The 24031-nt window shown below is 42.2% G+C and overlaps 1 protein-coding gene across 1 annotated transcript in view; it reads right to left on the reverse strand.

Annotated features, from left to right (window-relative positions):
• Window positions 1–291: 291 nt before the first annotated feature.
• LOC127532607 (low affinity immunoglobulin gamma Fc region receptor II-b-like) overlaps window positions 292–24031 on the reverse strand; it is a 37930-nt gene continuing 14190 nt past the window's right edge. The window contains exons 7-8 of the mRNA XM_051944577.1: window positions 3166–3252; window positions 292–2377 (exon numbers count right to left, since the gene is read on the reverse strand). Of these exons, the coding sequence (XP_051800537.1) occupies window positions 2334–2377; window positions 3166–3252 (131 nt within the window). The 3' untranslated portion in view covers window positions 292–2333. The remainder of the gene's footprint in view (window positions 2378–3165; window positions 3253–24031) is intronic.

Here is a 24031-nt window from a genome sequence, read left to right on the forward strand (position 1 = left end):
AGGACGTCACTAATACATATAGTGTCACTTGTTCAATGTGGCTTTCTTGAAACTGTCAAATTTGTTTCTTGTGGTACTCCACAGGTACTTACACAGGTGTTCATGTGTTTACTACAAATGCAAGAAAATTTTATTGGCTAGAATCCAAGGTGTACCAGCAGAACTACACATAGTACCAATATGATCAGTGTTTTTCACTTCACCCGTCAGTGGTCATGTTGTGACTGAACATTGTATCTTAACTCATTGGCTGCCAGCCGTTTTCAGAGCAAAGAGCCCCTACTGCCAGAGTTTTTAAGAATTTTGACAGATTTTTCAAGACCTACAGAATATGAAGTTTTTAGACTACATAAACATTGAAACTATCAAAAGAAAGTGTAGATTCTCTTCTTTCATCAGGAAAAAAAGTTTGTTTCTAGCATTTTCGGTTCTAAAGTTATCGGCAGCAGAACATCGGGTAGTTTCAGCAAAAACACCTGTTTTTGACCAAAAAACAGAGATAACGAGCTTTTTCTGTAGAGAGGCACATCAATCACTTTGATGCCAATATTTTTTGGTTTAGTGACATCCCACACAACTGAACAGTTGTTTACTTATATGAAACAACAAAAACAACTCAGAAAAAACATTTTGAGGTCAACTTTTTAACCTTTTGTTAGCTAAATCATTTATTTACAAACAAACAACACAAGTCAACATTTTGGTTCAGAACAATACATCTTACAAAATTTAAACTAAATATTTTTAGGTGTGTGTGTGTGTGTGTGTCTGTGTGTGTCTGTGTGTGTATGTGTGTGTGTGTCTGTGTGTGTCTGTGTGTGTATGTGTGTGTGTGTCTGTGTGTGTCTGTGTGTGTATGTGTGTGTGTGTGTGTGTGTGTGTGTGTGTGTGTGTGTCTGTGTGTGTCTGTGTGTGTGTGTGTCTGTCTGTGTGTGTCTGTGTGTGTGTGTGTGTGTGTGTGTGTCTGTGTGTGTCTGTGTGTGTGTCTGTGTCTGTGTCTGTGTGTGTGTGTGTGTGTGTGTGTGTGTGTGTGTGTGTGTGTGTGTATGTGTGCTCGCTCTAAACTCATCTGACTCGGCTTCGTCAGATGAGCTCAAGAGAGCGGTGGTGGAGAAACAGAAACAGAAACCTAGCGCGGCTTTGATCACCAGCGGCTGTTGGTAACGGCACTTTTTGCTGTCGGCCCACCATGGTCACTGTCTTTGCCATTCTTTTGGCCCACCGCAACACTCTCACGTTCCAAAACTCCAGGATTTTCACCGACAAGCTCCGACAGACTGTCCTGCAGCCCCCCCAGTCAAAAAACATGATTGACGTCTATAGACATCATTGGCAGCGAACTTTCGGATTTCAGTTGACGTCTATAGACGTCAATGGCAGCGAATGAGTTAACCAAATATTTCCACTGATTGGTAGAAGACATTTCCAAAATAAAATACTACAACGTCACCACAGTTATATTATCAAATATAATTCTGCACAACTCTTTAATTCTGACTTTTTAATTCACTGTTTCATTCTATGCAGATGATGCTCTTTTATACTGGTCTGTGAGGATCACAGTAAATTAACTGGAATAAATGTGTGAAAGCTGAGATGCTGATGTCTCTGAATGTTCTCAGGCTGACTGAAGCAGACGTCCTGATAATGAGCTCAACAGACCTCACAGCAAAACCACAAACATCAAACTGCACAGTGTCGTTTTATTCTATCCTGGATATTTTATACATGATCAGAAGCTCATTTACGGCTTCTCTGGATGGAAGCGTTCTCAGTTTGAACAGCTTGTGAATTTAACAAGGAGATGTATCATCAACTAAACAAGCTGTTTAAACACACCTTATATTTTTAAAAAAGGAAAAAACTTCTACACAGAGTTTTCAGTAGCAGAGGATGCTGTTTATAGTCTGCGGTTGTGGTTTCTGTAGGTGTGTTCTTTGCTATCTACACTGAACAGTCACACACATCGGTTAGCCACAACCAACCAGAACCAGTCAAAGTTTTCATTCAGCGTCTCTCTACAACCTACAGAACCACATGAGAAGAACAGCAAGCAAACTATTGATCCTGCAGAGAAACCTGATCGCTGTAGCATAAATAAAAAGAATGAAGAACAGAACACAGAATCACTAGTTACCATTACATTCTGTTCAACAGGAGACATTTAAGATGTTCTGGTTTTACTATTTTAGTTTCTGCAGTTTTTTCACTCTTTTGTATGAATATCATTGAGTGAGAACATTTCAAAATCTCCATAAAAAGTGAATGTACTGTGTTGTGACTGGCTGTGTGGACCAGTTAGAGGCCAGCAGCTCACTGGTTGGACTGGTGGACTACTTCAGTGATGAGTAGATGACCTGAGGCTCCAGTGGAAACTCTGAACACAAACAGAGAAAACTGAATGAGAACAAGCAGCTCTGCACAAAAACAACACAATCATGTTAATATGCAGCAAAATGACCACAGGAAATAAAAACTTTATTAATTAATGTCACAACTCAGTATCTGTATGGTTGATATCAAGTTTTTCTTTTACTTTTGTGCATTTATATCCAAGGTTATTGATATTTTTATGAATTAATACCCCTTTTATTGGCCATATTTTGCATTTCTATCCAGATTGTTGCTCTGCTTTGTTCATTAATGTCCAGGTTTTTGATTCTTCTGTGCATCAGTATCAGTTATTGATTCTTTGTGAACCATATCCAGGTAAAAGCAGCTGTATATTAACTAGTGATAATCAGTCTGTGGTGGTTGATGATGACTTCTAGAGTCCCCACTTGTTTCAGATGCATTTTGTTTTGGAACTGAGCCTGAATAAACTCAGACCTGCAGCATGATGTTCTACAGCTGGTTTTAATGTTGTGGCTGATCAGTTAAAACAGCTCAGATAGTAAAACACTGCTGAACATTTGATGCATCAGAATTAATAATCAGATACTGCAGATAATACTCCTGTACTTTTCCAAGCATTATTTTCAATGATGAAGCTGTGACAGAATATTTTTGAAGTGTGGCATTGATTCTTGAAGGTCACTAAAGGGTCTGAGTACTCGTGGACATCCCTGTGGTTTCTCTCCCTGATGACTTTAAAGGAACAGCTCAGCATTTCAGGAAACATTTCTCTTCTTTCTTTCTAAACTAGATAATAAAGATCAGCTGTACCTCTGCTCCTGTTTGGTCTGATGACTATTTGTCCATAGCTGGTTTCTTCTGTTCTCACTGCTGAGTAAACTGCAGCTGGATCTCTGTCTGCACAAACACAGAAAATACACCAGTTCAGTGACACTTCAACTTTTCAGATGAAGCATATCGGAGGGATATACAAAAAGTAAATTGGAGTGAAGTGATATGTGAAGATGACCCTGACATGGCACTAGAAACTTTCTTAAAAATTATTCAACCTGTTCTGAACAAACATGCACCTATGAAAAAGTGGACAACCAGAATGCAAAGAGCTCCTTGGCTCGATATAGAATTAAAAGCACAAATGAAAGAAAGAGATAAGGCTAAAAAAGTTGCTCAAAAAAGTGGCAATTTTAGTGATAAACAAAAATACCATAAATTGAGGAATCTTATAACCAAATTAAATATTAAAAAAAAGAAACAATATTATCCATTACAACTACAACAAAATAAAAATGATGGTAAAAGACTCTGGGGGGTATTAAATAATATAATGGGGAGAAATAGATACTTACAGCCCACTTTCGTAGAATGTGATGGTATTTTTATCACCAAGCCTAAAGACATTGCCAACAACTTGAATAAATTCTTTAACGAGAAAATCAAAAAGCTTAGAAATACAACTGTAAAACATCCATCTCAGAACTCTATAACTCGCCTGCAACAATATATGAAAAATAAACAATGTCAGTTTGAGTTACACGAGCTCAGTGTTCAGAAAGTCGCGAAGTTAATTCGAGCAATTTGCAAAGGAACGCAGGCAGGAATGGATAATATAGACGATAAATTGATCCTGATTGCTGAAGAGTATGTAGTCCATCCTATTTGTCACATTTTTAACAACAGTATCAGGAAATGCAAGTTTCCACAAAACTGGAAAGAAGCGAAGGTCATCCCGTTGGTGAAAGAAAAAAAAAAACAATTTTCAGCGGATCTAACACCCGCCCTATAAGTTTGTTATCCTCATTGAGCAAAATCTTTGAAAAGGCAGTATTTGATCAAATTCAGGCCTATTTTCTTGATAATAATTTAATTACAAACTCGCAACACGCATATAGGAAAGGACATTCAACTTGTTCTGCTCTAATACAGATGACAGAAGACTGGTACAAAGCACTAGACAATACGAAGATGTGCGGTGCAGTTCTATTAGACTTCACTGCAGCGTTCGACATGATCGACTATGACCTTCTGCTTAACAAGTTGAAGTGTTATGGGTTTTCTCCAACTGCAGTTGCCTGGGTCAGGAGCTACTTAACAGAAAGAAGACAAAGGGTTTTCTTTAATGGAAGCCTGTCAGACTGTTTAGCCGTAGAATGCGGAATTCCGCAAGGAAGCTGCTTGGGCCCTTTAATTTATTCTATTTTTACAAATGACCTGCCATTGGCTACAAAACAGGCAAAATTGGTGATGTATGCTGACGATACTACAATGTATGCATCTGCCTCTTCATCAGTCGAACTTAATACTATACTCAGTAAAGAATTAAATGCTGTAGAAAATTGGATAACAGACAACAGACTGGTTCTTAACGTGGCCAAGACCAAAAGCATAACAATTGGTTCCAGTCATCTGCTAAAGTCAAAACATAGCCTGACACTCTTTATAAACAACACATTAATAGAGGAAGTGACAGAAGCAAAATTGCTAGGGGTTCATATTGATAATAAATTGACTTGGTCCTCACAGATTGAAGTTTTAGTGAAAAAAATGGGCAAGGCTTTGGCAGTAGTGAGAAGGTGTAAAAATTTCATTACATCAGATTTGCTAAAATTACTTATAAAGAGTTTAATGCTCTCACAACTGGACTACTGCCAGCTGATCTGGGCTAGTGCTAATAAGGACAGTCTTTATAAATTGCAATTATTGCAGAACAGGGCAGCACGGTTAGCTTTGCGTTGTCCATACAGAACTAGTGTGAATTATATGCACGCCCAACTCAACTGGTTAAAGGTGGAACAGAGGATAAAAGCTGCTTTTATGATGGCTACATGGAAAATATTAAAGTATGAAAATCCAAAATTTATATACAAGCAACTTAAGCAAAATTTAGAATCACATGGGTACGAAACAAGACAGGCAACTGCAGGTCGCTTTATTATACAAAAAGCCAATACAAATTTCCTTAAAAAAACTGTAATGTTTCGAGCTATGAAAGAATGGAACACACTACCTGTAGCTTTGACAAACATCAAGCATGAAACTGTGTTTAAGAGCAGAATAAAAATGTTCGTAGGAGAGTCTTATTTGGTCTAGTAGAAAACCATAATTATAGGAATGTACGTATGTATATGTATATATATGCATGTATACATGTATGTGTGTGTGTGTGTGTGTGTGTGTGTATGTACATATTTATATGTTTTTTTGTACCGTGGTATTTTGCATGCTGCTCTCGTGTGCTTCTGTTAAGTGGAGTTCAGTCAAGGTGGTATGAACTACGGTACTATATACTGTAAAATGAACTAAAATCTGCTACTATTTAAGTGAATGGTTTACTACTGATGCTACAACTATTTTGTTTATTGTGCAAGGATGGCGAATTGCTTTGGATGAATGTTTGAAGCCTGTAAGTCACATGATTAACTTTTAAATATTGTATGTGTGTATATATATGGTTTTTAATTTTATTTTCGTACCTTTGACATATGTATGAATTGTATTGTATTTAAAATGTTACTTTTAATTAGGACCCCAGGAAGATTAGCTGACCTAAGGGTACAGCTAATGGGGATCCTAGTAATAAACAAATAAACAAATAAACAAATAAACACTACTGACACCAGCACGGTTACTTTACAGTGTTAAACTAATTATTTTCCATGTAGCTTTATAATCAGACTCATTAGGAGCTTTATAAATGTTGTTTCCCTTCTTCTGCCGTTAATGACTAACAACCCAAATATAACTGGACATTATTCGTGTGAAACAGGAAAGAAGACGACCACAAAGCTGCTGAATTCTCAGAATAATTCAACTCAGCAGATAAAACCACAGCAGCAGCTTCCTTCTGTTGGTTCCAGTGAGGTGTGGTGTCAAACTGTTCTGTTTTCTCTCTACAGTGTGGTCTGCTTTGGCTGATGATTGTGGGTTTATTCTGAGACTCTCTGTTGGTCTGTCTGGTATCATGTGCTGAGATGAGTTTTAACTCTTTCTGTGTTCAGACCAGTTTGAGAATCTGTTCTGCTCTTTTACATCGTCTTAGAATCACATTTTTTCTGCAAAGGTGCTGATGCGTAGTTTGTCTAAACAACAAAACAACAAAAAACAGTAAAATTAAACACAAACATCTGTGAATAAATCAGTAGAGTGAAGCTCTGCCTGCCAGACGACTGTCAGGGAAAGAAAAACCCAAGATTCCTTTAGATACTTCTGGACATAGGCAGAGATCCCGAGGACGGACACAGGGGATGTGTCCCCCCCTTTCATAAAGTTGTCCCCCCAAAAAATCATTGTAAGCACACAAAAACAATTAAATAATAATATAGTAATGTTTAATAAAAGCACAGCACAAGCGCTGTAAATTATAAACCTAAAACTTTTTATTTTTTAATTGTCCATTCCTCAAGTGCTTCAGTCCATACGCCGTTTCCAGCGTGCTGGGCGACCGGCAGCTTCGTGTCAACTAGGCGATGAGCCAGACAGATTTTCATTACCAAATTTGGGACAAATTCTAACATTGATATTTTGAAAGATACATACATATAGGTCTCATAAATGACAGGTGGACTTGTGGCAGTGGTAGCTTTTTGTATTTTTTTCACCATTTTATGTTCCCCCATCCCAAAAAATGACAATTTTACTAATTTCACATTATGCCTTAAAATTTATGTCAAATAGTCAATTACATTGCTCTAATAGATTAAAATTTGTTAATTTCACATAAAACAATAAAATTATTTAACTAGAAAAATAATAATGGTGATTTTTTTAATTCAGCAAAATATGACGAAAAAAGACCTATTTTTAAACAAAAGGGTTGCATTTTTCACTAACCAAGCAAGACAAAATTGTCTAATTTACTGCATGCCATGCAAAACCCTCAATAAACATCACTGCAGAGTGACACAACATCAAGAGTTCTCAAATTTATGAAGTAAAAGGGTATTCAGTTTATCTTTTTCTGGTAGGACCCCCTTGCCACATTTTGGATACTTGTACATGCTATGTTATATACTGCTACACGATGGCTTGTAAAACAATATGGTTCCTAAAAATGAAATAAATTCATTGGAGAATGGTTAAAGTCAACATATGAATCAAAAGAAAGATCAAGTAATTACACATATGAAGCTGAAGAGGCAGTAACAAGTCAACGTCAGAGAATATATGACAAAATTTGCATATTCTGTGGAAAAGCTTCCAAATACAGAAGAGGCAGTAGATCAAGGGAACCCCCTCGACAATGTGCAGAGCTTTGATGCAAAGGTTAGAGAGATTGCTGAGAAAAAGATGGACAATAGAATATTAGCAATTACAACCAGAGAACTGGGCTGCTCAGTGGCGTAGTGGTTAGCACTTTCGCCTTGCAGCGAGAAGATCCCTGGTTCGAATCCCGGTCTGGGCCTGGGATCTTTCTGCATGGAGTTTGCATGTTCTCCCTGAGCATGCGTGGGTTTTCTCCGGGCACTCCGGCTTCCTCCCACAGTCCAAAAACATGCTGAGGTTAATTGAGTACTCTAAATTGTCCGTAGGTGTGAATGCGAGTGTGATTGTTCGTCTGTGTATGTAGCCCTGTGACAGACTGGCGACCTGTCCAGGGTGTCCCCTGCCTTCGCCCGAGTCAGCTGGGATAGGCTCCAGCGCCCCCCGCGACCCTAATGAGGATAAAGCGGTGTATAGAGGATGGATGGAACCAGAGAACTAGTTTCGGCCGAGGCCTGCTATCACAACACATACTACAAAGATTATACACGGCTAAGACCAGACAAAGATACTGATGTCAAAGATGAGATGATTTCTAATGAATATAGTACAACAGAGGCTGCAGCATTTCAGGAAGTCCTGAAGTTTATGAGACATGAATTTGCTGTGACAGAGCGCTACCTGTTTATGACAGATGTGTACCAGGAATTAATGAAGCATATGAAGGCTGATGTAGAAGAGGTGAGAGACAGCACTAAAACCCATTTGAGGAGAAAGATAGAAAAGGAGTTTGGCGAGACTATTGAGATCATCAGCTAAGAGAATAGGTGACTTGTTATCATTCCAAACACATTGACCAAGGAGCAATTTGTCAAGGAAAATATTAAGCTCACCTCACAAATCAAAATGTTGACATCAAGAAATACACCAATCAAACAATGTGCCATGCAACTTCGGAATGATGCACAGAACAGTAAAGATGACTATGAATGGCCCCCAAAGCCATAAATCTTGGACAATGAATATGTGGCAATACCCAGCACGTTACAAGAGTTTCTCAACATATTTCTTACTGGAAAAGAAGCATCCTCTGATAAAGGGTATAGAGTAATGTCATCCATTGCCCAAGATTGCATCTATGCTGTAACTTGTGGAAAAGTTTAACCTGCAAAACAAATTCTTCTGCCTTGGGTGGTAAAATCATTGACAGGAAATGTTGAGTCAATCAAGTTCCTGAACAGATTGGGTCATGGGATTTCTTATTCCCAGCTGGAAGAAATAGATACTGGGCCAGAAGATCAGGCAGTGGAGAAAGCTCTTGCATTGCTCAGAGAGTAAAGCTGCCATCATCACCTTCCTAGCAGAAGAATGGAAGAGAGCTAAATATGCAGAGCAGCTTGGAAACACAGAAATCTATATCAGCACTAAGCTGACATACTGCATATTATGCAAAGATGGGCCTTCTGTTATCATAGAGCTGAAATCAAATCAGGAGGAAGCAGATACCAAAATGTTGCTACATGCACAGCATGCATGCCCAAACAGCAAATCAGTGATCATGATCTCTGAAAATACAGATGTCCTTATCTTAGCACTGTCATTTAGTGAAGATGTTTCTAACATCTACATCAGACGTGGAAACCAGAACTAGATATGTCAACACTAGTACGCTAGCCAGAACACTTGGACCAGAAAAGTGTAAGGCACTGTTGGGAGCTCATGCCTTTACAGGCTGTGATTCTGTTAGTGCTTTTAGTGGAAGAGGTAAAGTTGGAGGTGTGAAGTTGTTGGTTGATGAGTATCTGAGAAGAGGGCTTGCAGAATTAGGACAGGACTGGGAACTTTCACCTGAGCTGTTTCAAGTTCTACAAGAATACACATGCAGACTGTATGCGCCAAAGTCTGATGTGTCACAAGTAAATGAGCTTCGGTACCAGCTATTCAGGGCAAAGACGGGTGATGTTGAGTCTGGCCAGCTACCGCCATGTGAAGACACTCTATGATAATAATGGATTAGATTTATATAGCACTTTTTTGGTAAGCTACATTTGTAGCCACAGCTGCCCTGGGGCTGATGGAAGTGTGCCTGCCAATCCATGCCTACGGCCCCTCTGACCACCACCAACATTCACACGCATTCATACACCAGTGTGAGAGCAGCACTGGAGGCAAGGCGAGTAAAGTGTCTTGCCCAAGGATACACTAGGCGAGAGCGGGAATCGAACCGCCGACCCTTTGATCATTGGACGACCCGCTCTACCACCTCTACCACCTGAGCCACAGCCGCCCACTCTCTATCTTCACTGCCAGCGTGCAAACTACCAGGCTGCAATCTGGTAGAGAAGTTTGGAAAGGTTGGTATATCTTTAGAGCTGCCCTACATAGTTAGTATTAATTTTACAAAATTTGTTCATTGCATGCATTTCTGGTATTCTTTAGCCATTTTCTCAAAGGATATTTTAATTTCCTGTGTCATTAGGGAACCAGTAATTCCAAGTCCAGATGGTCATGGATGGACTAAAGATGGTGACATGCTGACTGTGGAGTGGATGAAGGGTCCTCCCGCTCCTGATGTTGTGATGGAATTTCTCTCTTGTAAATGCTCAAAGGAATGCAAGGCACCCACCTGTCCATGTATCACAAATGGATTGAAATGCACTGAGGCATGTCGGCTTTCTAATTGTTCAAACTTCAGTGCACAAGACCTACAGTATGCACAGGATGATGAGTCAGACTATGATAGTGATGCATAGTATAGATATATGTTTGGGTAGTGGGACTGTGCTGGTCAGTGAACTAGATACTACTATACAATACTGAATGATCATAAGACTTGTTTGTGCTTTTACAATTTGTGCTATAGTGTTTTATTTTTTGACACCCATTGATTGTATGCAGAATGTAGATCAAGGGGAGGGGTAACATGTTACATTATGTAAGGATGGAAATGCAAGATCGGCAATAAAGTTAACTTTGTTTATGTTGTACACATAATATTCATCATTTTGATTCATCATATGTGTTGATACGCAAGAAAATAATAAAGCTGTGCACAAATAACTGAAGTCAGAAATTCAAAACGAGCCCCAAATTTAGACATTTTTTGAACATAAAAGTGAAAATTAAATAATAATTAAATTATGTGGGGGTTTTTTGTAATCCACTGGGTTATTGTCTCTCAAGGTACCTATTCAAAGCATTTGAAAATAAATAATTGGCTTACCTCATCCCATGGTGTCTGGATTACCATGAAACTGAAAATTTGTTTATTCTTAAGGGTATCGACGGAAAACTGAAAATTTTTCATATAAAGCTACTCTTCCCAGAAGTCCACCTGTTATTTTTAGGACCCATAGATACCTACCTTTCAAAAAAAAACATTGGTAGAATTTGTCCCCCCAGATGGTAATGACATCCAAATTTCAGGGTCTTGGCTCATCACCTCAACAGCTGTTGTGGAAAAATTAATCCACTGCTGTAATAAATCTGTGTCTGTGTGTGTATCTGAGAGCAGGCCCTTTGCCCTCTGACTGAAATGGTTTACAGATAGCCTGTAGGCTGTTTCCTCTGGGATAACTGCCAATATCAAGAAAATTATTGTTTGGAGATAAGGGTGCAGGTGTTCGTGTGAGAAAACTTGGGGGAGGCTGTCTCCCATGGGGAAAAGTGCCGGCCGCCCACGAGTTTCCAATTAAAATTATTAGGGAGTAAAGCTTCGCTCTTTCCTTAAATTGTGCAATACTGGCAGCTGGCAGTGGCAAAAAGAGGGATGGGTTAAGGGCGTGAACTGACCTCTGCTCAAAGGGTTTAAAGGGTTCAGTTGTCAGACAGGGGGTTCAGAGAGCTTCCGGAACCTCTGTCAGTGTTTTGACCTGTATTAAACAGAATAAACACTTTTCTTCTTGGCATCTGAAGACTTGGCTCCTGGATTCCTTTGATGATTCTATGGTGAGACTTAGATATTTTCAGACCTAGAACTTAGAATTAAATTACAAGTGTTAATACATAGAGTGATCAGGTTACACAGAGATCTTACGTAGTGGGGCAACTGGCCCCCCCTACTACAATTGGCGAGTCCAGCCGAGGAGGAAGCGGGGACGACTGGAGACCCCAGCGGCTCGGGCGGAGGCTTGGAAATCACCCAAAGGGCCCAAAATAAGCCACCAGAAGGTGAGAAAAATTCTTTTTTGATTCCAAATTATTTTGGGTGGTTTTTGACCTAGTGCCTGAGCTACTGGGCCACCAGTACGGTCAAAGTGCTTTCAAAAAACCTAGAAGCGTTAAAGAAATCATAAAATTGATAAAGTAAATATAATTAAAAGAAAGAACCTGTGATTCCAGGAGTCAAGCCTCGGAGTGCAAGTATGTATGTACTGTTTGTGTTTGTCTGTTTGTGTTGTTGAAAAGAAGTGTTGAAACAGAGTTAAAATTTACCTACTGCGTGACAGACGTCAGTTGCTACGGTTATCCTAGCAATGTCACGTTGGCAGAGCTCTGATCAAATGAGGGTCAGAGGTCAGTCGTCTTTGTGCAGCTGGCAACAGTAGCTAGAGAAGTGATAGAGAAAATACGTCGCTTGTCCGGTTGAAAGCAACTCCCGCGGAGGAAAAAATAGCAGCTGATGGATGGCTGCCAGGGATTGCAGTCCCAGAAAAATAGGTGCGCATAGTAGTTTAGATAAAAGGCCGTGTACATATGTACAAAGGAACTACAAATGTAAATAAGTATAACTGGTTTAAAAATCATATGAAGTTGATGTGTGAGGATGAAATGATTAAAATAAGTGTTTAATGAATGCAAGAAGTAACATAGGAATGTCTGTAAATAGGTGTAGATAGGTGTAGAAATAGCAGTGTACAGAAGGAAGAAAAAATAAAGGTTTTTTTCACTCCCTTTGATTTTCAAGAGTGAGCGCGAAAGGAGGGGCTGTAGGAAAAAAAGTTTTTTCACTGCCTCTGAGTTTCAGGGCGAGCGCGAAAGGAGGGGCTGTTTGAAGGCTGCCTGTTGGCAGAGTTTTGACACACACACACTAGCGTACACTCACACACATTCACTCGCACACATATACGCACACACATGCTAGTGCACACACCCACACACATTCTTGCGCGCATCCGCGCACTCGCCTACACACACGCGCACCTCAACACACACATACACACACACTCACTCACACACACACACACACTCAAACTCACACACACACACACACACACACTCAAACTCACACACACGCACACTCACTCACACACTCACACACACACATACACATGCACACACACTCATTCACACACGCAAACTCACACGCACACATGGATACACACACATTCTTATAAAGGTATTTAGGTGGGGACACATTCAGATAGAAGGTGATTATTACCCTTACTGCTATATTTCAAAAATTTAATGCAGGTAGATAGCCTTTTAGCTGCAGTTTCATTGGAAACCTAGTGAAGTCCAGCTTATAGGCCCTCACTTTTAAAAAATTTCGCATTTATAGGGATACTTACACACAGTGATCCTCACTAAAGCAGAAACACACACACACACTTTGCAGCAAGGGCTGCTGCACAAATAAAGGGAAAGGAAACAGGATTTATTAAAAGAAACTGCAGCTGATGTTTGATGTCTGACTTGGCTGAAATTGGAGCATTTTAAAATACAATAAGTCATTATTATAAGAATAATGGGGACTAAACAAAGCAAACTGTCTGATGATCAGATGACACCTGCTGAGCTGATTATGCTACAGCATCCTACCCAGAAGAGGAAAATAAAGAGCTGCATGAGAAAATGGAATAAATTTACAGGAGGACAAGATAAATGGCCATTAGAGGGCACTTTTAATTTAAGGTGCTGTGACCGTGTGGAGAATGAATTGAGAAGAAGTGACAAATTAAATGACCGAAAACATCAAAAGAAAAGACTGAAAAACTCTGAGCAGAGAGAAATTTTACAGCATTTTAAATATGAAGGAGCACATAGACAAATGGCAATGCAGGCGGCTTCAGCTCCGCCTCTGCTACCTCCTTACAATACTGAGGCTAAGGGACAATTTCCCTTACGTTCTCCTGAAATGGATGGAAAAATAACAGGAACTCTGACAGTACAGATGTTTGATAAAAAAGAGGCAACATCAAAAAGTACATCCCAAAAAACTGAAACCACACACACTGAACCCCATTATCAGAGAAGAGTTACAATGAGAGAAGACAGGGGGTCAGAGGACAGAATTAGGAAAGCAATGGAACAAATGAATGAAGAACAATACAAAGTGCCTGATGGCATTGATGTTCTGAGGAATGATTCTGGTTATGTGTCTCGTCCACTAGCAGCATCAACCCCATTGAACAAAGTGTCTTCAAAGCAGGAGCAGGAAGTGGGAGAAAGAAAGAGAGAAAGAACATATTGGGAGGAACATGAACAAAAGGAGAAAGAACATCTCCTACAACTTCATGAATATGAAGAAAGAATTAGAAAGGCTCAAGAAAACATAGATGCAAGTGCAGAACGCATCTCACAGAGATGGTCAGAGACAGAACGTATAATAAAAGAGATGAAAAAGCAAGTAGATAAGAAATTGGAAGCTTTTGCATCAGAAGGCGACAGTAAAAAAGGGAGCAGCCCAGGCAGGGAAACACTGACAAATTGTGTGGGAAGAAGACATTCAACGGGGATTCCTGAAAGAGATGCAGCATCGGTCCAACGCAGCTCAAGCCGGGACGACTACGAATCAGACTATGAGAGAGAACAGGAAGTCCTGGATACAGAGGAACCAGAGGAGGAGGAGGAAGACTCAGACTCAGACGACCCTGTGAGTAAAAAATATGATGAGCATTGCATTGTTGTCTAATCCTCCTACTCCTAGACACCTGAAACTACGAAGCAGAACTGTTTCCTTCCGGTGTGGGAGAAAAAGGACTCCATCTAATCCCAAAGGAAAGACAGAGACTGCAGCTCCACAATATCCTCTGCTAGCCAAGGGGCCCCGTAATCAAGAAAGGTACGTCCCATGGGGCTTCATGGATTCAACGGGGTTAATTAACCGTCTTCCTATGCTGACAGGAGGAGCGGAAATGTGGATCACAGCCTTTGAGGAACAGACAGCTGGAATAAAGTTGGCAGTGGGGGACTTAAAGGCTCTGTTGGTGAAAGTAGCTGGAAGAACAACGGCTCTGGAAGTTTGCATGGATGCAAAAGTAGGTGGAATAATGTGTTCACATGCATATGATGACACACCTTTTAATGCCATTCGAACACAGGTATGGGAGGCTCTGAGAAAAGCCTACCCCTCGAGAATGGATCCATCCAAACTGGAGAAGCAGACCCTGGGACAAGATGAGAATCCTCTGCAGTTCCTACAGAACTATCAGAGAACCTGGAAGCTACAGACAGGAGCAGAATGGAACAGTAATGAGTCATCAAAAGCATTGTTTCTGCTTTATGTCAAAAATGCTATGCCTAAACCTGTACAAGAGAAATTGAATGGGGTGGTGGGTTTGTTGAAGATGGACTGGCCGGTGTTCTCTGAACATATTGTGCATTTTGTTGAAGTTTATAGAAACGAACAGAAGGCTGCAGAAGAACAGAGCAAACAGCTAGCAAATAAGCTAACACAGCTGCAGATAGGAGAACTGACAAAGCAGAAGAAAGACAAAGAAAAAGCTAGACATCAAGCAGCAGTGACAGTTGTAGCACCTGAAGTAAAGGCAGAAGGAGCCAAGCCTGAGTCAACAACCGCAGCAGTAATCCAAGCTCCAGTGTATGCTGCTGGTATGCAACAGCCCCAGGTGCAACAGCCTCAACATTCTACTAACCTTCCTTCTTATACTCCTGTACAGCAGCCTGTTCAGTCTGTCCAGACTCAACCTTCACAGGCCCCACCCATTCATGTGCACCTCAACCAAGGAGGACCGGCAGGGTACTCCACACAGGGAAGAGGAAGACCCAATTTCCGTGGGGGACCCATGCAGCGAGGAAGGTGGAGAAGACCGTATCCACCACAGCCTCCATATCCACCTCAGCAGCAGCCACAGGTTGGTGTCTCTGCCACATCAGGTCAGCAACAACTGCAATGCTGGGGGTGTGGGGGAAATGGACACATGAGGAGAAACTGTCCCAGCAACGCCAACATCTCCAATCCATGGATGGGACCAGCAGCAAACTGGCAATAGGGAGGCCCAGAGAAACCACAAGGGGAGGTAATGGCACCAGTACTAACACAACATCCACAAAGTGAACCCAAAATAAAAGTTGCCATACATGACCGTCAATATGTTTTCATGGTGGACACAGGAGCAACGTACTCATGTATTGGCAGGGGAGGGGCAGGTCTGCCCCTATCCTCATCAAAAATTCGAACAATAGGTTTCTCTGGGAAAGAACAAATTACTCCCCTAACCGAGCCAGTGCCAATGCAGATTGGAAATAAAATAGTGAGTGCACCTCTACTCTATTCCACAGACACTCCCATAAATCTGCTAGGAAGAGATGTACTGTGCAAACTCAATGCAAAAATAATGTGTTCACCTGACTGAGTGTACTTTGAGGTGTCAGATGATGATGCAACTGATGATGCTACTGATGATGCTACAAATGCAACACCTATCATGCCCCTACTAACTGTATCAGACTCTCAACAGAATGAGCAAATGAAGGATGCACGTGTGTACTGGACCAGACTCACCACACCAGTCTCTCACCTCACTCAATCTTGGAAAACCTGGAAGCCACTGGCAATGCATCAATACAATGCAGCTCGAGAACCAGCGCTGCCTCTACATTGCACCATGCTATACGACGAACATCAAAGCTATGGTGACTACGATGACTGCTGGGATGAGGTAATCAATAACACTACCACTATTCTACAATATCAAGACATCATTGTGGGACCTCAAGGCACTGCAGCGAAAGTAAGACTTACAGAAACAATGAGTGACTGGTTTCAAGTGCCTGAATCGGTACCACACATTACTTTGCTTATTGCAGAAGGACATGAATCACATGATTTAGGACCAATGATGTGCCAAAACCAACAAATAAAAAACTGGATTCCAACAGACTGTAAATTTCTCAGTGTCTCCCCTGATGGGCTCTATTTGAAAATTCAATGTACCGATGCAGATGAGGCTATAGCTGAAAAAGTAATGTTACCAAAAGAAGCTAGAAAGCAGATGGTCATTTCAGAAGAACATGTACCTTTGTTAGAACAAGTTCCATCGCATGTCTGGTCAGAACATAAAACTGATGTAGGGCTAGTCAAATCAGCTGAACCATTACAGTTTCAAATCAAAGAAGGAACCAGACTGCCTTACCAGAAACAATATCCACTGAAATATGATGCCACAGAGGGTATTAGACCCATAATATCTGGATTACTAGAAGCAGGAGTCCTAGTAAAGGTTAGGAGCCCCTGCAACACACCAATTTTCCCAATACGAAAACCAGGAAGTGATGATTATAGACTGGTACATGACCTCAGAGCTATTAATGCCATCATCACAGAAGAAAACCAAATAGTTCCTGACCCTCACACTCTATTGTCCAATATACCGCCAAACACCAAGTGGTACACAGTCATAGATCTGTGTTCTGCTTTTTTCAGTGTACCCGTTCATCAATCATCGCAATATCTGTTTGCTTTTACCTATAAAGGAGAGCAATGCACATACACACGGTTGCCACAGGGTTTTGTTCATTCTCCATCCATATTCAATCGAGTACTTGCCAATGACCTAAGCCATGTAGATATGCAGTCAACTACATTAATGTATGTGGATGACATCTTGATCTGCTCAGAAACAAAAGAACAGTGTGAAAAAGATTCCATCACTCTCCTCAAAGCCTTAGCAGAAGGAGGTCACAAGGTCAGCAAAAAGAAATTGCAGTTCTGCCAGAAGTCTGTAGAGTACTTAGGCAGACAATTGAGTGGAGATGAAAGATACATAGCTCCATCTCAAATAGAGGCCATACTTAAAACTCCAAAACCTCAGACAGTAGACCAAATGCTGACTTTTCTAGGGATGACTGGCTACAGCCGGCCGTGGATATGTGATTACGCTATTAAAGCAGCTCCATTAAGAGCACTCATCCATGCAGCAGGACAAGCTAATCAGTCAACAAAACTCCAGTGGACCACAGAGGCAGAAGGTGCATTCCAATCCTTAAAGCATGATATGCAGACAGCTCTGGCTTTGGCTAATCCAGACTACAGCAAATTGTTTCATCTTTATGTAGCAGAGCGTCAAGGTTATGCATGTGCTGTACTAATGCAAGATTCTTCTACAGGAAAGCAACCTATTGCTTATTACAACACTAAGCTAGATGCAGTGGAAGAAGGCCTGCCTCCTTGTTATCAAGGTCTGGCCGCAGCAGCTTTTGCTTACAAAAAAGCTCAGGTCATAACTATGGGTCACCCTGTAACACTGTACACATCACATCAACTGCATGCCTTATTGACAGGACCACGCTTTGTTATAACACAAGCCAGACGCACTGGCTATGAGGTTTTGCTTTCAGGATCTGAACTAACCATTCAAAGATGTACAACTGTCAATCCAGCCACTAGAATGGTCCTTCCAACTGAAGGAACCCCACATGACTGTTTACAAGAATCAGAAGCCTTTATGAAAATACGCGACAATCTTTACAATCAGCCCATTCCATCAGATCTCATTTTGTTTGTGGATGGATCTTGTATTCGTGATGTGACCGGCATCAAAGCAGGTTATGGTGTAGTTCAGTTAAATCCAGATAACACCTTTGAAACATTATTGATGGTAGCTGTAGAACAACCATGCTCCACCCAATTAGCAGAAATCAAGGCTTTAACTGCAGCATGTCGTTTAGCGGCTGGTAAGCGTGCGACCATTTACACAGACAGTGCCTATGCATATGGAGTGTGTCATATTAATGCTAGCATTTGGAAACAGAGAGGTTTTGTTCGTGCTGATGGAACTCCAGTGCTTCATGGCCAGGCTGTGGCAGACTTGATTATGGCCATGCAGCTACCGTCAGAGTTAGCCATAGTTAAGTGTGCAGCCCATCAAAATAGCACATCATTGGTCGCCCAGGGCAACAACTTGGCAGATGAAGCCGCAAAACAGGCCACAGGACAAACTATACAGGGCCCATTGTTGACTGCACAGGATTGTGATCCTATAACTAACCTTCAATCTTTAATTGATGCCCAAACAGCAGCTCCTGAGGCAGAAAAATGCTTATGGTTGCAAAGGGGGGCTATTCGGACGGCTGCCCCACATGAGGGTTTGTGGAGAAGTGCTCATGGTCATTTTGTTATGCCATTGTCACTATTGAACGTAGCTATTAAGATCATGCATGAGCCAGACCACTGTTCTAGAGTTCAGGTGTTGCAGAAACTACAGGCTGTATGGTGGTCACCTTATATGGCAGCGGCAGTTGACAGGGAACTCTCACTGTGTCCTCATTGTTCAAAATACAATGTCAGAAAGATGTTCACACGCCCAATTGCTCATATTTCCTAGGTTTGGTCTGCCTGACACTATTTCATCAGATAGTGGTCCTCATTTTGTTTCCAGAGTGGTAAAAGAAACATTTAAACTACTCCATATTAAGCAGAAATTTGGCTGTGTTTATCATCCTCAGTCACAGGGCTCTGTTGAGCGCGCCAACGGAATCCTGAAGACAAAAATAGCCAAAATCATAGCTGACAGTGATGGCAGGTTAACCTGGGTTGATGCTCTGCCTATTGCCTTAATGGCAATGCGGTCACAAACTAACAGACTAACCCATTTAACCCCGCATGAAATGCTTACAGGACGTCCTATGCCTGTGCCACAGCACAGGGGCCCAGTGGAAGGCCCCTCACTGCCTCAACTGCAGCAGGAGTTGGGTAATTATTTGAGATCTTTAACTAAGATCCACAGACTTATCTTCCAACAGGTGAAGGAGGCTAACAACAAGGACGAGACTCAGATCCCGCTCGACAAGCGTGACATCCAGGTGGGCGACCAGGTGTTCATAAGAGTGTTTAGACGGCACTGGAACGAGCCACCGTTCACAGTTGTTCTTACCACTCTGACTGCTCTAAAAGTCGAAGGTAAGCCCTACTGGTTCCATCGTAATCACTGCGCTCGCCATCGTCCGCTTGAGCCACCTGGTCATCACCCTGACCAGCTTGCTCTAACTGCGCCACCGTTGCATGCTGAAGGGGCAGCACACAGCGCCCCCAGCCGCTCACGTTCTAGCTCACCTGCAGTGAGTGGTGCGCCCTCCTCGCCACAAGGGCAGCGAAGGTCTGCACGACTGCTGGCACGCCGTCCCCAAAAAGGGTATAAACACCCCACTCGCATTGGTTATGTCTCCCCAACCACTACAGACAGTGATGGTGCAGTTGTTTATCCAGCTTCTCCAGAGACTGACAGTCCTGCTGTGGACTCCCCATTCTCCTCTCAAAGCAGCTCTGATGGAGCGGGATTCCCTCCCTCCTCCCCTCGAGCGGGCCCCAGTGGACAGCTGCCCTCCGGGGCTGCCCCCTCCGTGCCTTCTTCGCTTGCATTCTCTGCTGAACTACTCTCGTCTGAGGGTCAGCGTGTCTGGCTGGACTCAGACTCTGACTAACCTTTTTCTCCTCTGGTTGCTAACCCTTGGTGGGTTCGCAAGGGGGGAGCTACTGTTGACTGTTCCTGAGGACAGTGGACACTCATCAAACTCACTACAAACATGTGCTATGGCAATGACTACTCTAGTGACTAACTCAAAGGGTGTAGAATGGAATGATCAAAGGTTAATTGTGAATTATGTGAAGATTGATGCTTATGACCATGCTTTAATAACTGTTTTTGTTGATCTTGAACCAGTAAGTAAGCACTGGATAGGTTACCCAAGAGCTAAAGAATGCCATGGAGAGGGGATGGTGACTATAAGGGTAAGGTGCACATACACCACATGTCACAGACCAGGACAAAAGATGCCACTAGAAGAGGCCAAAAGAAAAATGCAATTGAATGATGGTAACCGTCACAAGAGAGATTTGGAAAAACTAAAAACTGCTAAATGGGACACAAATATGTTTGCGCAGTGGTTGAAATTTTCAGCACAAACAATGTATATAGCTAAAGGATTAACACGACAGAACTGTATAGCCTGTTACAATGCCAGAAGGATCCCTCAATTCAAAATATTGCCAGGGAGCAAAATAGGTGATTGTTTGGATCCAGACAGGTGTTTTGCTAATTGCGCTATGCACATGGCAAGTGAGTACAACTGGCGTTGGTCTGGAGATCATAGTATCTGCCCACAATACATTAAAAATAATGAATATGATGTATCAAGTGTATTGCCTCCAGTGGTGCAACGGTTTGATGATATGGTTTTTCCATTCTGTATAGCGAAAGGGGCAGAGTTGGAGGCCGTCACAAAAAGAACAACAACCAGCATGTGGGACTCGGCAGGGTTGGTGCAGTGCTACAGCCACTCCTACAGCATTTCCACAGCGTATGGTTCAGCGGCTGCAGCAGTTAAAATATGTAAGTCAGGAACCAATTCCCGCTTAAGGTGTGCTCAGGTCGTACCAAATGGGGAATGTATAATTTATCAACTGAATAGAACTTTTGTGCAGGAATACTGTATACCTAAATTGGATGGCACTGTCCCACTAGGTGATATCTATTGGACATGTAATCAGAATGATACATTGTTAACACAATTGCCATCGGGGTAGGAAGGAATATGTGCACCCCTAATGCTTACGGGACAGTTGTCAATAATAGCCCAGAGGCCTAACTGTTTACAGGAAGCAGAACCCCTCCCTACACCAAGAAGCACCAAAAGACCAGGAAGAAGTAGGTCTCAAATGCAAAATAGGAATAGAACAGGAAGCAGAAAGAGCACACCAGAGCCAAACAAAAGAAACACAAAAAGGAGAACCACGAGAAGTATTAAATTGGATGGATGGGATTGGAGAAATTCGGGAGAGGTATACATTAGTTGGGACCAAGTTCCATATGGGGTACCATATGAGCATGCAGCAGTGCACCCGGGATGGATAGAATCAGGACGAGTTGCAGGATCAGTTCCTATGTATGGACAGGCAGTTAATGCCCAGTATGTAGCTAGAAATAGCCGGTGGATAAATGTTCTCTGGTATAATCAACAGAGGTTTATTAACTATACTATAAAGGGTTTGTCCTTAGTACGAGAACAATTGCATGCTACATCAATAATGGCTCTTCAAAACAGGTTTGTCTTAGAGTCTTTAATGGCACCACACCAAGGAGTTTGTGAGGAAATAGGAGAAGAGTGCTGCACTGAAATACCGCTGCATACAGCAGCTGATGGTAACCTAACACAAGTCCTGAATGAAATGCATAGAATGAGAGACGAGCATGTTCTAAATTCTAATTGGAATACTCAGGTGAAGAGTTTTTGGGACTGGTTGTCCAAAGGGGGGTGGCTTAGCACTCTAAAAATGATTGGAATAGTAATTGGAGTGTTTTGCCTGATCGTGGTAATTTTGATTTGTTGCATTTTACCAATACTATGCCTCATGGTGTCTGCGGTGTTTAAAAAGATCTCAGGACAATTCCCATTAGTGCAGGTGCAGTATACAGAACAGGATAACACAATATCAGCATATGATGCCGAAACAACATGTGACGATGACCATGAAGCTGACACAGTATCTAGGGTGGAATATGAAGACATGTCGCTGTATGAGGAAATGGGAATTCCACCACCAGAGGTGTTGCCCAACCTGTAAGTCCCCCTCCACTCTCCATTGGCAGGTAGAATAGTTGTAAATATTTTAAATATGCTTAGAAAGGATAGAATGTAGGCTGTTTCATGTTTAAATGTACATTGTATGTATTATATCACATAACCTCCCCACAGACTGTAAATGGAGGAAGCCCATTACTCCGGCTGGCAGAAGCCTCCAGCATCAGCCTATTGGGCCGGGCCAGCCCTTAGGGAGCTAGAAGCAGCATGGATGCCAGGCATGGTGCCCCCTGCCCCTGTCCTCTTATGTCCTTATCTTTCCCCAGGTCGAGCTCAGGGTGGCAGTTCGACGGCGAGAGCAGAGGAGCCACAGGGCTCGGGGAGCTCTCGGATCCTTCACACCCTGCTCACAGCGCCCAGACCAGAGATGCGACCTGCAGAGCCAGGGCCGAGTGGAGAAGTGTACAGAGCAGAGGCGAGGCATGCGGGACCGACGACTCCGAATGATCCAAGGGCGAGATCACCTGTGCCTTCCCCAGATTCAGAGGAAGAGGAGTATGTGCCAACATCACCAGAACGAGGGTGGCCCAATGAAGTGGCTCCATCTACCAGGCGACAGGTTAAGAGGCGGGCTCCGCCGCCACCAGCTGTCACCTACAGTGCCTCAGACAGAGCTCACCCGTTTGAGTGCCTACGACGTCCCATTGAGCATTTTACTTACAACAAACTCTGCGAGGAGGTCGCAAACATGACCAGAGATGTTTTAGTATCCTGCAAAGAGGTTTGACACTTAAGGCTAGACGCCAATTCTCTGTGATCAGGAAGCGCGAGAGTAGTCGCCTCTACAGAAGCCTGCAACAGATTGATCGACTGGCACTGGATCGTTTGCACCGTCGAAACGCTGAGCTGGAGGCTCAGGTTGATGATCAGCAACACCAAATTGTCACATTGCAGCGCACACTAGACGACACCATGCACAAATACAATGCACTGAACCAGTTCTGCAACTCGCGTTTGCAGAGTCAATCAGAAGCAATTGCAGCTATGGAAGAAATGATGGGAAATCAATCTGGGAGGCTGTTGCCAATGCTGGTGGAAGGAAGGGTGCAACAGCTGAGAGCGGCCTCTCTGGCTCAGCAACCCCCAAATGCTCAAAGTCCCCCTCCTCAGTCTAGACGCCCATGAAACTATTGTCAACAAAATAAGAGATTAATGTATACTGAAGATTCTGTAATGATGCTTGTATATTGCTCAGTTGTCGACATATTGCCATGTTAGAATACAAAACACAAAGCCTGTGTTAATGATTGGGGATGATTGAAGAGGAGGAATATTACTTTATAAAGTACACTATGCATTAAGTTGTACACTGTGGACATAGGTCCCATGATGTAGTCCGGCCATAAGGTCTGTGCATGACTAGGTTAGGGGATTTGGGATTTGGGACTCTGCTTATCTCAAGTCACATTAGCCCTTTCTGTATTTATCGCAGTTGGACTGCTTCGGTTTGCACGCTAGCATGAAGCTAAAAGGAGCGCTCATTTTTGTCAACGTTTCTACTGACCAAACCGCGACTGTTTCTCTGAATGTATAAAAAGCGCACCGTCCCGTGCGCGGTCCCACTGAACAAAAACGAGCGCTCCTTTTAGCTTCATGCTAGCGTGCAAACCGAAGCAGTCCAACTGCGATAAATACAGAAAGGGCTAATGTGACTTGAGATAAGCAGAGTTCAGAACAATAGACGAAGCACTGTGGTATTCATTAAAATAATCATTTACCG

This window comes from Acanthochromis polyacanthus, chromosome 24, assembly GCF_021347895.1.
Source record: "Acanthochromis polyacanthus isolate Apoly-LR-REF ecotype Palm Island chromosome 24, KAUST_Apoly_ChrSc, whole genome shotgun sequence".
In the NCBI taxonomy this organism is placed as follows: domain Eukaryota; kingdom Metazoa; phylum Chordata; class Actinopteri; family Pomacentridae; genus Acanthochromis; species Acanthochromis polyacanthus.